Raw genomic sequence first — 12,395 nt, forward strand, 5'->3', positions numbered from 1 at the left:
CTCAACACCACCTGCTGCTGTAGAGCTTCTTAATGAACAGCACAACACTGATTCAGTTTTCTCTGCAGTGTTGAAGAGTAAACGGAGGACAAGCAGAGTTTGGTGTTATTATATTACTGAAGGTTTTTAATCTCTACAGGATGATTGAAGTCGTCTGTTTGAAGCTCTAACATCTTTAAATCTCGCCTCTGTTTAAATCTTCAGTTGCTGCACTTTGTCACGTTGGTTTTCACGTTCAGAAACTTTGCCTCAGTGGTTGAATGATCGTGTTCGGACTGGGTTTCGTGGTTTATTTCCACGTCTTTGTGCTGCTCACAGTAACTGTGTTGCTCTGATTGTGTGGTCGTTGTCGTTCGTTGACTGATATCTCACTCTGGTCTCACCGGCTTCCTCCTCTTTGTTCCCTCATGTCACGTTTCCTTCTTGTTTTTTCCTTGGTCGTCTCCTCTTGTTGTCATGCACTCTGACTCTTCTCTTTTCTTTCTCCTCCTGTCACCCCGCCCTCTGTTCATCTCTCCCTCCAGGCGGTGTCCATCTCACCCCAGAGGAGTTCACTAAGGCCCAGAAGTACTGTAAGTACGCCGGCAGCGCCCTGCAGTACGAAGACGTCAGCACGGCCGTCCAGAACCTCCAGAAAGCGCTGAAACTCCTCACCACCGGCAAAGAATGAAGCCTTTGTTCTCCTCCGGTCTGTTCCCTCCGTCCCTCCCTCCTTCCATAGACCCCTTTTCTCCCCAGCAGTGCCGCTCTATCTGTCCCTGATCTGGCCCACAGCTGAAGACGTAGCCCCCCCCCCACACACACACACACACACACACACACACACTGAGGCGTCCTGTGAAGAGAGCTGTTCAGCTCGTCGTCAGAGGACATGATGAAAATCAGTCTGTAACAATGGCCGCCTGTGTCCGACACTGTGTCGCACTGATCGACTGACTGACTGACTGACTGGACAACATGCCGACTGTCCGACCGGTTTTAATTAGCAGAGCCCAAGACGAGCACATCAAAGCTTCGTTACTGACCTGTACTTAGACTTTTCTGTCATCAAATTCTACTGAGCTCAAAGCCTCACTGGCTTCACGAAGAGTCGGTGCTGTCAGATAACTAGTGTGTTAAATCCTGAAATTCCTTCTGTTCTTTTTTTAAAGTTTGGGTTCATCACAGAGCTGATGCTGTAGTGTACTTGTCATCAGTGGACCGAGCATGTGTCCTTCATGTTGTATTCAGTAAATAGCATTAAATAGCACGAGGTGAATACAGTCCACTGCAGCTGATGTGGTGCAGCGTCTGCAGACGTTAGGTTGGTTCATCAAAGTGACCACATACAACCACAGACTTAAGTACAAAGTCATCTCTTCTATATCATCACTTCTCTGCTTTAAGTTGTCAAATATGTCCCCTGAAGGTTCCACACTGTCCATGTGGGACAGAGAATTAACGTCCGACTGTTAGTTTACTGACAGGAGGACAATAAACTAACCAGCAACAGACCGACTGGTGCCACAGTAGGTGACTTCTTATTCAGGCCGTTGTCCAGAGACTGATTCTGGAAAATCTCTCTGTCTTTGTGTAACAATAAATTCAGACTGTATCTGACCATCACACTCAATAGTTTGATCTGAGTTCAACATAAATCATTGAAGTTCGTGAAGACTTTGTTTCAGTCCGTCGGGGGCTGGGTGTTGGACGGGCGGCGTGCGACTTTCTGTTCCTAGTTTAACTCCTGCTGCTCACACATCACTTTCTGTGTCCATGCTGATTCTTTGTGGGGAATTCTCTGTTGTTATTTAACAGGTTCTTATTTTAGTGGGACATTAAAGTCAGTTTGAATAAAATATTTGAAAGGATGCTGTGACTGATGTGTGTTTCCTGGTGTTTGGCTCAGACCTGGATCAGATCCCTTCTTCATTTGACTGCTACTTGATCATCTGCTCTACGAAGGTTTGTTGAGTCCAGATCTTCATTCTTCTGGCTCCACTGTCGACCTTGTACGTTTCTTTTAGCTCATCTTATTGTGAAGATGTCAGATCCTGCTGTCACTCAGTCTCACGGGCAGCAGAGCAGACTGAGGCTCGACCTTCTGGACCAGAGAAGGCCGTCGTCAGGGATCAGAGCCCACAGCTCCTCTCACTCAGAGGCTCCAGATGCTGCTGTAGAAGCCTCCGGATTCCAGCTCACACAAAACTAAGAGTCAACTAAAGCTGAAGGTGAGATTGAGCTGTAGAAGAGTCCAGTCAGTCCGGACTGAAGGAATGTGGCCTGTCTGTGGCAGAGAGAGCAGCGACATGTGGTTTGACTTTGTTTCATGAGGTTTTCGGGCTGAAGGAGGAGGAGGTCGTAACAGGAAGTGTCTCAGCTCGTCTTAAAACGACCTCAGACCAAGCTCGGACCTCCTCCCCCCATCGGTCCCTGCTCTGCTCTGTCAAACCAGACGCTGCAAATGTTCATTCAGCTTTGGAATCAAACACATTCACATGCCAGGAGTCCTTCTCATTTATATTGACTGACAAATGATGTCAAGTTCAAACTAGTAGCAGCAGCATTTTAAACAGATTAAAACCTCAATGTGGGACGTGAGAAAACTATTTACGTCCGTCTCTCCTCCACATTCCAGACTCGTCTGTCTTTTCCATCATCTGCTTTGTAGGATTCCAACGTATGAAGCCACAGCTTGATGCTCTCAGCATGTCACCGTTTTCCAAACCCGAAATAATCTTGATCAAGTTGAAACGTTTATTTAGACGCACAGAAACTGGTCCAGGACAAAAAACTGAACATCATTAACAGAAGACACAGAGAAGTCAGAAAACCTGTGAGGCTTCATATCTCCTCCAGTCTGACTTCACAGTTTCACAGATAATATTTTAGCATCTTCAGACCACTTGAATGTTGCTGTTGGTGAATTTAAACGACCTTTTGCTGTAATGACGACCACATGTTTTCAGTCTTATAGAATACAAATGACTGTACTATGTACTATGTATGTACTTCTGGGTAATCAGACACATATGGTGCAGCAAAGTGTTTCCCTCTGAAATGTAGTCGCATGACGTAGAAGAAGAAAAATACTCAGCTCAAAGTTGAATGTGAGGAAAAGAACTCAGTTTGTGTCTCCTGCTGTTTTGTCCCGGCGCTGCTCGGTCCGGACTCTGCACACTGTGTCCACTGCTCTGTCATTAAACTTTTATTTTATGAGTATCTGCCAGCAGCTGTTTATTTAATAATATTACAAACCTGCCGTCTTTGCTGAATATTTTCTGTTTTCAGAGCGAGGTGGGGGCTTGATGACGACGGGTCAGTGTTACTGGAAATGAGCGTGATGTCGCCCCAGAACGTTTTATTTTGGAAGAGGAAAAAACATCAGATCATTTTTACGGTTTTTACCTGTGAAACTGTTCAAATGTTGAAGATTAGATTGTGTTTTTATTCCTCCCCTGAAGCGTCCCTGAGGACCTGCCAGGCACAGATCCAGGGGTCCAGAAGGGTCGGGAGGCCCCTGGAGACAAAGAAGAAGTAAACAGATTGGTACGACTACCATAAAGAGACAAATGCCTGAAACTACAGCAGAGATTTTTCCAGTCTGTGTCTTGATCCTGTGGGAAACGTCCTGAAAACTGTGGCCAGACCCGAGTTCTGGTTCCTACTGACTGACGCTTGCTGTTAGGAGCCGTGTGCTGCAGGTTGGATAATACAGAAATTCACCGAACTTAATATCACAAACAAAAAATGCTGCTCAAACATTTGACCCTCTAGGTCTTTTAAAAAGGACTTTCAAAATAAAGGTCATGTGCATGTTCAGCTCAGTGACTCCTGCACTTTCACCCGTCTGCAGGTCAAAGGGTATGTGGGAGTCCGATAAATCAGTGATTACAAACCAGGGATACAACACGAGTCCGTCTAGTTTCAATACTTTAAGAATCTCTGATCCTGGTACTGATGAACAGTACCCCCCTCCCCCCCGATCCTGTTATCACTCAGGAACATCAGCCTACGTGACGCTTTGAGGCAAATGAGCTGCTCACTTCCCGATCACCTCATTCCAGGTTTATCACAGGATCTGGATCACGAAACAGAACAGAGGAAGCATCAAATCATCATCACAGCTCCGTAGCTCCTCACAGATGGTTTCATTCATACTTCCCTTTTCTCAGGAACCTACAGGGTGGCGTTTAGCTAGGATGTGGCCCTGTGGCCCCTACGGTGGATGGTAAAGGAAAGAGGGGGGGCTGTGGACAAGAACTGTAGTTATTAGTTAGAATCCCTAATCCAATCCAGCACCTTGATACACAGGTGACCTGTCCGAGGTGTTCACAGACATGGAGGGAAGATGAACTCGTGTCCCGGCTGCAGCCTCCATTTCTTTCTAACTCCTCAGAAACAGAAATAAATACACACCGAGCATGTGCTCATAATAAACGACAGGTTGCTGATGTGATAATGTCTTTGTTAGTTTTCTTCACCACGTCCGGTCCTGAGTGAAGTGAACCTGTAGGAACCAGAACCAGCAGTTTGTATTCCTCTCCTGTGCTGTGTGTCCAGGAGGAGACAGCTCTTCAGAGATCAGAGCACCAGGTTTGGTTCATTCTGTTATTTCATCTCATTTATCAGGGACCTGGTTTTATTCTTATTCAGTCCGACTACTTTTATTTTGAAGGTTTGTGCCCAGGTCTGTGGAGCTACATTTATTTTGACATCTTGGCACCGGAAGCTGCACTCGGCTCCATCCTCTCCACCTTGACTCCTCCTCGTCCAAACTTAACGCTCCAACTCTGCGCTGCTCTTCACTCTTCCAGCATCTTCACGTCTCCACCGCCTCGGACGGGTCCGGACCAGCGAACCGAACCCAGCGAGCAGCAGATCCGCTCCGTTGCCCCCCCCCCCCTGTTCCTGGGAACTTTGGAGACTTGTGCGCGTCACCGAGGCGCATTGTGGATTTTTGGAGAAGTGTTTTGGAGTCTGAGCAAACTTTCAGCGACAGACGGAGAAAACTTCCCCCGGACTCTGCGGAGGGACCATGATCCTGCAGGGGGACCAGCCGGTCCAGTGAGAACATGTGAGTCCTCAAAAGTCCACATTAAAACAGAACCAGTGCTGGAAACTGTTTGGTGTCGCTTTAAGCAGCAGTTTCAGTGCGTTTCTGGTCCAGTTCACCTCTGACCTCTGACCTCGGAGCTCGGAGCTCAGGAACAGTTTGATCAGATTTGGTTGTTTCTGGGCTGTTTCCATGATGCATGTTTGGGTTTAGTGCTGGTGAAGAGAGGAGAGCGACACACACACACACACACACACACACACACACACACACACACACACACACACACACACACACACACACACACTAACACACACACACACACACAAACACTAACACACAAACACTAACACTAACACACAAACACTAACACTAACACACACACTAACACTAACACACACACACACACACAAACACTAACACTAACACACACACAAACACTAACACACACACACACACACAAACACTAACACACAAACACTAACACTAACACACACACTAACACTAACACACACACAAACACTAACACACACACACACACACTAACACACTAACACACACACACACTAACACTAACACACACACACACTAACACTAACACACACACAAACACTAACACACACACACACACACTAACACACTAACACACACACACACTAACACTAACACACACACACACTAACACTAACACACACACACTAACACTAACACACACACAAACACTAACACACACACACACACACAAACACTAACACACACACTCTCCCAGAAGGTGATGTCACCTGTCACCTGTGTGTGTGTGTGTGTGTGTGTGTGTGTGTGTGTGTGTGTCAGGTTGTGTTGGTGGACACCTGAAGCTGCAGTTAAATCACAGAGGATGTGAATCAGCTCAGGTGGAGGAGGAGGGAGCTGGAGCTGCGTCTTGTTGAACTGATGGTGGTGGTCGTGGGTTTAAGGTTGGAGACCGACGTGTTTGTGTGTTTTCAGTATCTCAGGTTTTAAAACCAGCTGTTTGATCAGAACCTACAGTGAAATAACTTCACGATTCACGTCCTTGTTAACGTGGGTTCATTTCTAAAAGCTCTCATCATTGTGTCTGTAGCTGTTTCTCCGTCATGTGGAGGTGACCCTCTCCGCTCACCGCTCTTTGTTCTCCTCCCTGCGACTGTGGGATCCTGGACTTCTGGTCCACAAAATGTCCGACTTGAGGCGGAGGGTTTGCAGGCTGCCGTCCAGCCCTGCAGACACATGAATCGCTCTCTTTATGCGATCGTGTCCGCAGCCTTGTTCCTCCGTGACCTCGCTCCACTTGTCATTCGCTCCCATTTCCATACTGGAGATGGAGGTGGGAGGAGGGGAGACGAGGAAACAAGGAAACAAGATGCACGACTTGACAAAGAGGCGAGTTTTCCTTAATGTCAGGAGCTGCATCAATTTGTAGCTCTGGACGCTGGATGATGAAGTTAAAGTGAGTTCTGTTCTCACGGTTTGAAATATTCATGATGCACATTTACTGAGAAGGGTGGAGGTCACGTCACATCAAATGGAAGCAGAGAAACTTTAAATTCAGCTGCACTTCTCCTGTTTCTGTCATTTTCACTGATCTGAGACCAGTCGCAGCTTTTTTCTGTGTATGAGCGTTAAGTGTTTTTAACAACTTGTATGGAGCTGCTTGATGTTCTGGTTCTCATGTTGGTGAAGACTGAAGGTTGACACGGGTGGTGCTGCTGTTTGTGAGGTGGAGTCTGTTATTTTCTGTATTTATATATTTGAGTGCAGCATAAAAACACATTAAAATATGTTTCTTGATTATTGTTCAGATATTAAATGAAGGCACACGTTGACGACTCCACTGTGACTCTGGATTAAATCCGATACGCAGCCTCGCTCCCAGCTGTGTGTGTTTTTGTGACGAGACAAGTTGCGTCTTTCTTCTGTTCTGCTTCGTGTTGAACCCTCGTGCACCACGATGACGGCTCCCTCCGTCCGCCGCTGTGATCTCTGGCCAACAGATAAGAGCCACCTGACCTCGTGTCTGTCAAAGCAACAGGAGGCGACAGCAGGTGTCGTCCTCAGACTTCACTGTGTCTGTGTGTTGGTGAGATTCATCTCCAGAATCCAAACAGAGCTGATGTGTCAATAAAATATGAAGCAGAGGTGAGGAACAGTGCGACCCTGCTCTGCTCTGCTCTGCTGCGTTTGACCCCGTCTGTCCCACAGTGAAACCAGTGAAACCAGTGAAACCTGCAGCTTCACTTTTAATTCATATGTTGAAATGAACTGATCAATAATTTAGTTTTGGGTCCTGATGTCAGAGCTGCTTGTTCCTCCACAGTTCAGACCCATGGGAAGGTAAAGATACGTGGGGCCAGTCTAATGATCCGTCCTGTGTCCGTGGTTTCTCACTCACCTGGACTCCTCTCCTGAGGATGGTCCTCTGACACACACATCATCAAAGAGTGGGTGTTGTGGTCCCTGCTCACCTGTTTACTCTGTAGCTAGTGGCTATAACACACACACACACACACACACACACAGAGTAGGTATTCATTTATATGTTTGTCTGCATCTGTTATAACAGCAGTAGTTAATAAAAACCAGAACAAGAGGAAACATCAGGTGTAACAGTTAAATCAGCTCCTACTGTTGTGTCTCTGCAGGGAGTCCCGTACAGGCGGAGGACGAGGAGGAAGGTGGAGGCTCCGTCACGTCTTCCCAGTCCTGCTGCTGTGGATGAGTCTTCACAAGCCAGGTAGGAACCACGTCGCCTCCATCAGGAAACGTCAGGCGTGATGAAGCGTTTAATTTGACGAGTTGCTCTCACAGCTGTTGGACTGACGTCTGTAGAGAAGACGACGATGTAGAAGTGAAGTAGAATGAGGACAGTCCTGAAGTGTCCCTGAACTCATCACACACTACATCAACTCTTTCAAAAGAAAGAAAGAAATAGAAAAATCACCTGATAGATGCACACACACACACACACACACACACACACACACACACACACACACACACACACACACACACACACGTGGGCAGTAATTAATCACAATACTACAAATGCAGAAATCAGTGTTAATGTCACCAAAGCTGTGAGAACAACTCCAACAACAAACGAACATAAATCAATTTGGACTTATTACATATAATGACTTGAACTCCAATTATCTTTATTTAATCCTCAAAGTCAAATGAATCTTTGTTTATTTCCAGGCTCACATTATGATTTTAATGATAATATTATAAATCTAATTCTGTACCTTTAAGGGTGAAATGTGGACTGAAATCCAATCTTCTGATGTTTCTGTGATGATGACATGTGGGAACAGCCTCTGCACCAGAGAGCTCCCTTTAATTCTATTTCACAGTAGAAATCTATGTAAAGCTTTTCTGGCAGCTCACAGTGGATAATGTGAACAGATGTGAACAGATGTGAACACAGCTCAGCACTTCAGCTGTTCCTGTTCCTCTGTGTTTTCACTCCTCGCTGTCATTCATGTTTCCTTTGCTGCTGCTGTCGGATCAAAACGTTAAAGGAGTTTTGTTTAGTTGTTTCCTTGTGAAACTTCCATTGGCAACAAGGAAACGATCCTTGAAAAACTCTGTTGTGTGTTTGGAAAAGCAGAGAGAGGAGTTCCTCCGACGTTTTCATCTGACAGCAGTGATTCATCGTTTTCATTCTTCCCATGTTTCCATCTCCACGTTTCCTCGCCGCTTCATCTCTCTTCATGTTTTCCTCACATTTTCCCTTTGCGAGCTCAAGCTTGCTTCAATTAACACAGTTCCAGTGTCATGTTGCAGAAAAAGTCACAGCTCTTTCATGGCTTCTGCAGTCAGATCATTTCCATGTGGTTTCTTCTTCTTCTCCTCAGTTTGGAGCCACGTTCAATCGTCTCCAGCTCCTGATTCATTTATTCCAAATATCATCAGACATGTCATGACATCCTCACGTTTCACTCAGTGGTTCATTTGTGTGTTAAACTGCTTGATTGATCATTAGTTTACTAGTTTGAATCAGTCTCTCATTCACTGATAGTTGAGTGAGAGACTTGTTGGACTCGTTTATTTGATCCCTTGTGTTGGTTCATTCGTTCGTTACACTCGGCCCTTTATCCTCCAGCTGATCTGTGATTTATTTGTTCGGTTGTTTTTGCTGAATCTTCAGTGTTAATAATCTAATCTTAGAGATTCTAGAGTCTTTACACCTTGAATTAGCAGTTGGAGGGTTTAGATTTGGGTATAGGGGTAAAGAGGAGCCACAGTAGAGACGATTCTGAGCGTGACGACTGGTCCAACTGGTCGAGTTCTCTTCCAAGTGTAAAATGCAGCGTGATGTTAAACACACTCGCTGTGATTTGATCGTTACAGCTCCATGAAATGTTTCATTATGTTTGACTCAGTCGCTGCCAAAAGTGTGTGGACACAAACATTTGAGCCTCGTTGCTGCTGCAACAACCTCCACGTTCTTTCCACAGCACAGTCGAGCTCAGCTGGAGACACTGGTTCTTCATGGAGCTGGATTCGTGCTCGGACGCCGTCCGATGGCCGACGAGGGGCCGTCAACATACTTTGGACCATATTGTGTTTTTCAGTTTCCCTCAGTCAGTGCTGTAACCAGAGCGGTGGAAGTAGCGTGGGAAGGAAGAGACAGAAGGACACGGAGACTGTTGGCCTGTTTCAATTTTCCACATTTAGCCAATAAACTCATTAAATCAAAAAATTAAAAGTCAAATAGAAAGTGAGCGAGAGGCAGATGGAGGAGGAGGAGAGAGGAAGAGGAGGAAGAGAGAGGGAGAGGAGTAGAGGGGGAGAGGAGGAGAGGAGAAGAGAGAGGGAGAGAGGAAGAGGAGGAAGAGAGAGGGAGAGGAGTAGAGGGGGAGAGGAGGAGAGGAGAGGAGCAGAGAGGGAGAGAGGAAGAGGAGGAAGAGAGAGGGAGAGGAGTAGAGGAGCAGAGGGGGAGAGGAGGAAGAGAGAGGGAGAGGAGGAAGAGAGAGGGAGAGGAGGAGAGGAGGAGAGGGAGCAGAGAGGGAGAGAGGAGGAGAGGAGCAGAGGAGAAGAGGAGGAGAGGAGAGGAGAGGAGAGGAGCAGAGAGGGAGAGAGGAAGAGGAGGAAGAGAGAGGGAGAGGAGGAGAGGAGGAGAGGAGCAGAGAGGGAGAGGAGGAGAGGAGGAGAGAGGAGCAGAGGAGGGAGAGGAGGAGAGGAGCAGAGGAGGAGAGGAGCAGAGGGGGAGAGGAGCAGAGGGGGAGAGGAGCTGAGGAGAAGAGAGGGAGAGGAGGAGAGGAGCAGAGAGGGAGAGAGGAAGAGGAGGAAGAGAGGGAGAGGAGCAGAGGGGGAGAGGAGGAGAGGAGCAGAGGGGGAGAGGAGGAGAGGAGCAGAGGGGGAGAGGAGGAGAGGAGCAGAGGGGGAGAGGAGGAGAGGAGCAGAGGAGCAGAGGGGGAGAGGAGGAGAGGAGCAGAGGGGGAGAGGAGGAGAGGAGCAGAGGGGGAGAGGAGGAGAGGAGCAGAGGAGCAGAGGGGGAGAGGAGGAGAGGAGCAGAGGGGGAGAGGAGGGAGAGGAGCAGAGGGGGAGAGGAGGAGAGGAGCAGAGGGGGAGAGGAGGAGAGGAGGAGAGGAGGAGAGAGGAGCAGAGGAGGAGAGGAGCAGAGGGGGAGAGGAGCAGAGGAGAAGAGAGGGAGAGGAGGAGAGGAGGAGAGGAGGAGAGGAGGAGAGAGGAGCAGAGGAGGAGAGGAGGAGAGGAGCAGAGGGGGAGAGGAGCAGAGGAGGAGAGGAGGAGAGGAGCAGAGGGGGAGAGGAGGAGAGGAGAGGAGCAGAGAGGGAGAGAGGAAGAGGAGGAGAGTGTGTGCATGTGTTTAATGTATTTTCCATATCGTCCCCGCAGCTTCAGGCCAAACGAGCGGTTCACACAATCGTAAATGTTCCCAGCAGCATTAAACCACAGCACACACACACACACACACACACACACACACACACACACACACACACACACACACACACACACACACACACACACACACACACACACAGTGTGTGTGTGTGTGTGTGTGTGTGTGTCTGTTATGAACCCACCTGAGAGCTCTGCAGTTAATTCTAATTGAAAATGTCCAGTCACAACATCTCGATCAGGATTTTTTAATCTCCTCATTTTAAAATGGTCGATTTTTGATCTTCAGACTCTTCAGTGAGTTTGGACACTGGAGATGAGATCATGACGTGCTGTGTGTGTTGTTGTCTGATGTGTGATGTTTGACATGAGTGAGTGACGCAGCGTTTCACTGTGTGCTGTGGAGGTGCTGAGGCGTTCGGGGTCTGTACAGATTACAGTAGACCAAATGACTTAATGTAAATGTAAATGTACCTCGTGTGTTAGAATCGCTGCATCTTTGGATTAAATTGGTCTGAAAATGTCGATAATATTTCGGAGGTTTTCAGGCTGTTGTTCTGTCCTCACACCCTCACAGGAATGTTATTGCTGCTGATGTCGATGCAGCTGATGTTGATGCAGCAGATGTTGATGCAGCTGATGTTGATGCAGCTGATGTTGATGCAGCAGATGTTGATGCAGCAGATGTTGATGCAGCTGATGTTGATGCAGCTGATGTCGATGCAGCTGATGTCGATGCAGCTGATGTCGATGCTGCTGATGATGATGCAGCTGATGTTGATGCAGCAGATGTTGATGCAGCTGATGTTGATGCAGCTGATGTTGATCCTGCTGATGATGATGCAGCTGATGTTGATGCTGCTGATGTTGATGCAGCTGATGTTGATGCTGCTGATGTTGATGCCGCTGATGTTGATGGTGCTGATGTCGATGCTGCTGATGTTGATGCCGCTGATGTCGATGCTGCTGATGTCGATGCAGCTGATGTTGATGCCGCTGATGTTGATGCTGCTGATGTCGATGCTGCTGATGTCGATGCTGCTGATGTTGATGCAGCTGATGTCGATGCTGCTGATGATGATGCTGCTGATGTTGATGCAGCTGATGTTGATGCAGCTGATGTTGATGCTGCTGATGTTGATGCCGCTGATGTTGATGCTGCTGATGTCGATGCAGCTGATGTCGATGCAGCTGATGTCGATGCAGCTGATGTCGATGCTGCTGATGTCGATGCAGCTGATGTCGATGCAGCTGATGTCGATGCAGCTGATGTCGATGCAGCTGATGTTGATGCAGCTGATGTTGATCCTGCTGATGTTGATGCCGCTGATGTTGATGGTGCTGATGTCGATGCAGCTGATGTCGATGCAGCTGATGTCGATGCAGCTGATGATGATGCTGCTGATGATGATGCAGCTGATGTTGATGCTGCAGCTGATGTTGATGGTGCTGATGTCGATGCAGCTGATGTCGA

At 47.5% G+C, this 12,395-nt stretch overlaps 2 protein-coding genes across 3 annotated transcripts in view; both read left to right on the forward strand.

Moving 5' to 3' along the window:
• The window catches only part of vta1 (vesicle (multivesicular body) trafficking 1), a 42,750-nt gene extending 40,900 nt beyond the window's left edge, over window positions 1–1,850 (forward strand). The window contains exon 8 of one of the 2 annotated variants that reach the window (XM_026342106.1): window positions 525–1,850. In XM_026342106.1, the coding sequence (XP_026197891.1) occupies window positions 525–670 (146 nt within the window). In that variant the 3' untranslated portion in view covers window positions 671–1,850. The remainder of the gene's footprint in view (window positions 1–524) is intronic. The other variant, XM_026342107.1, reaches the window with a different exon arrangement.
• Window positions 1,851–4,770: 2,920 nt separating this feature from the next.
• adgrg6 (adhesion G protein-coupled receptor G6) overlaps window positions 4,771–12,395 on the forward strand; it is a 60,958-nt gene continuing 53,333 nt past the window's right edge. The window contains exons 1-2 of the mRNA XM_026341874.1: window positions 4,771–5,056; window positions 7,696–7,787. Coding sequence (XP_026197659.1) covers window positions 5,055–5,056; window positions 7,696–7,787 — 94 coding nt within the window. The 5' untranslated portion in view covers window positions 4,771–5,054. The remainder of the gene's footprint in view (window positions 5,057–7,695; window positions 7,788–12,395) is intronic.

Source organism: Anabas testudineus, chromosome 24 (assembly GCF_900324465.2).
Source record: "Anabas testudineus chromosome 24, fAnaTes1.2, whole genome shotgun sequence".
Taxonomy (NCBI): domain Eukaryota; kingdom Metazoa; phylum Chordata; class Actinopteri; order Anabantiformes; family Anabantidae; genus Anabas; species Anabas testudineus.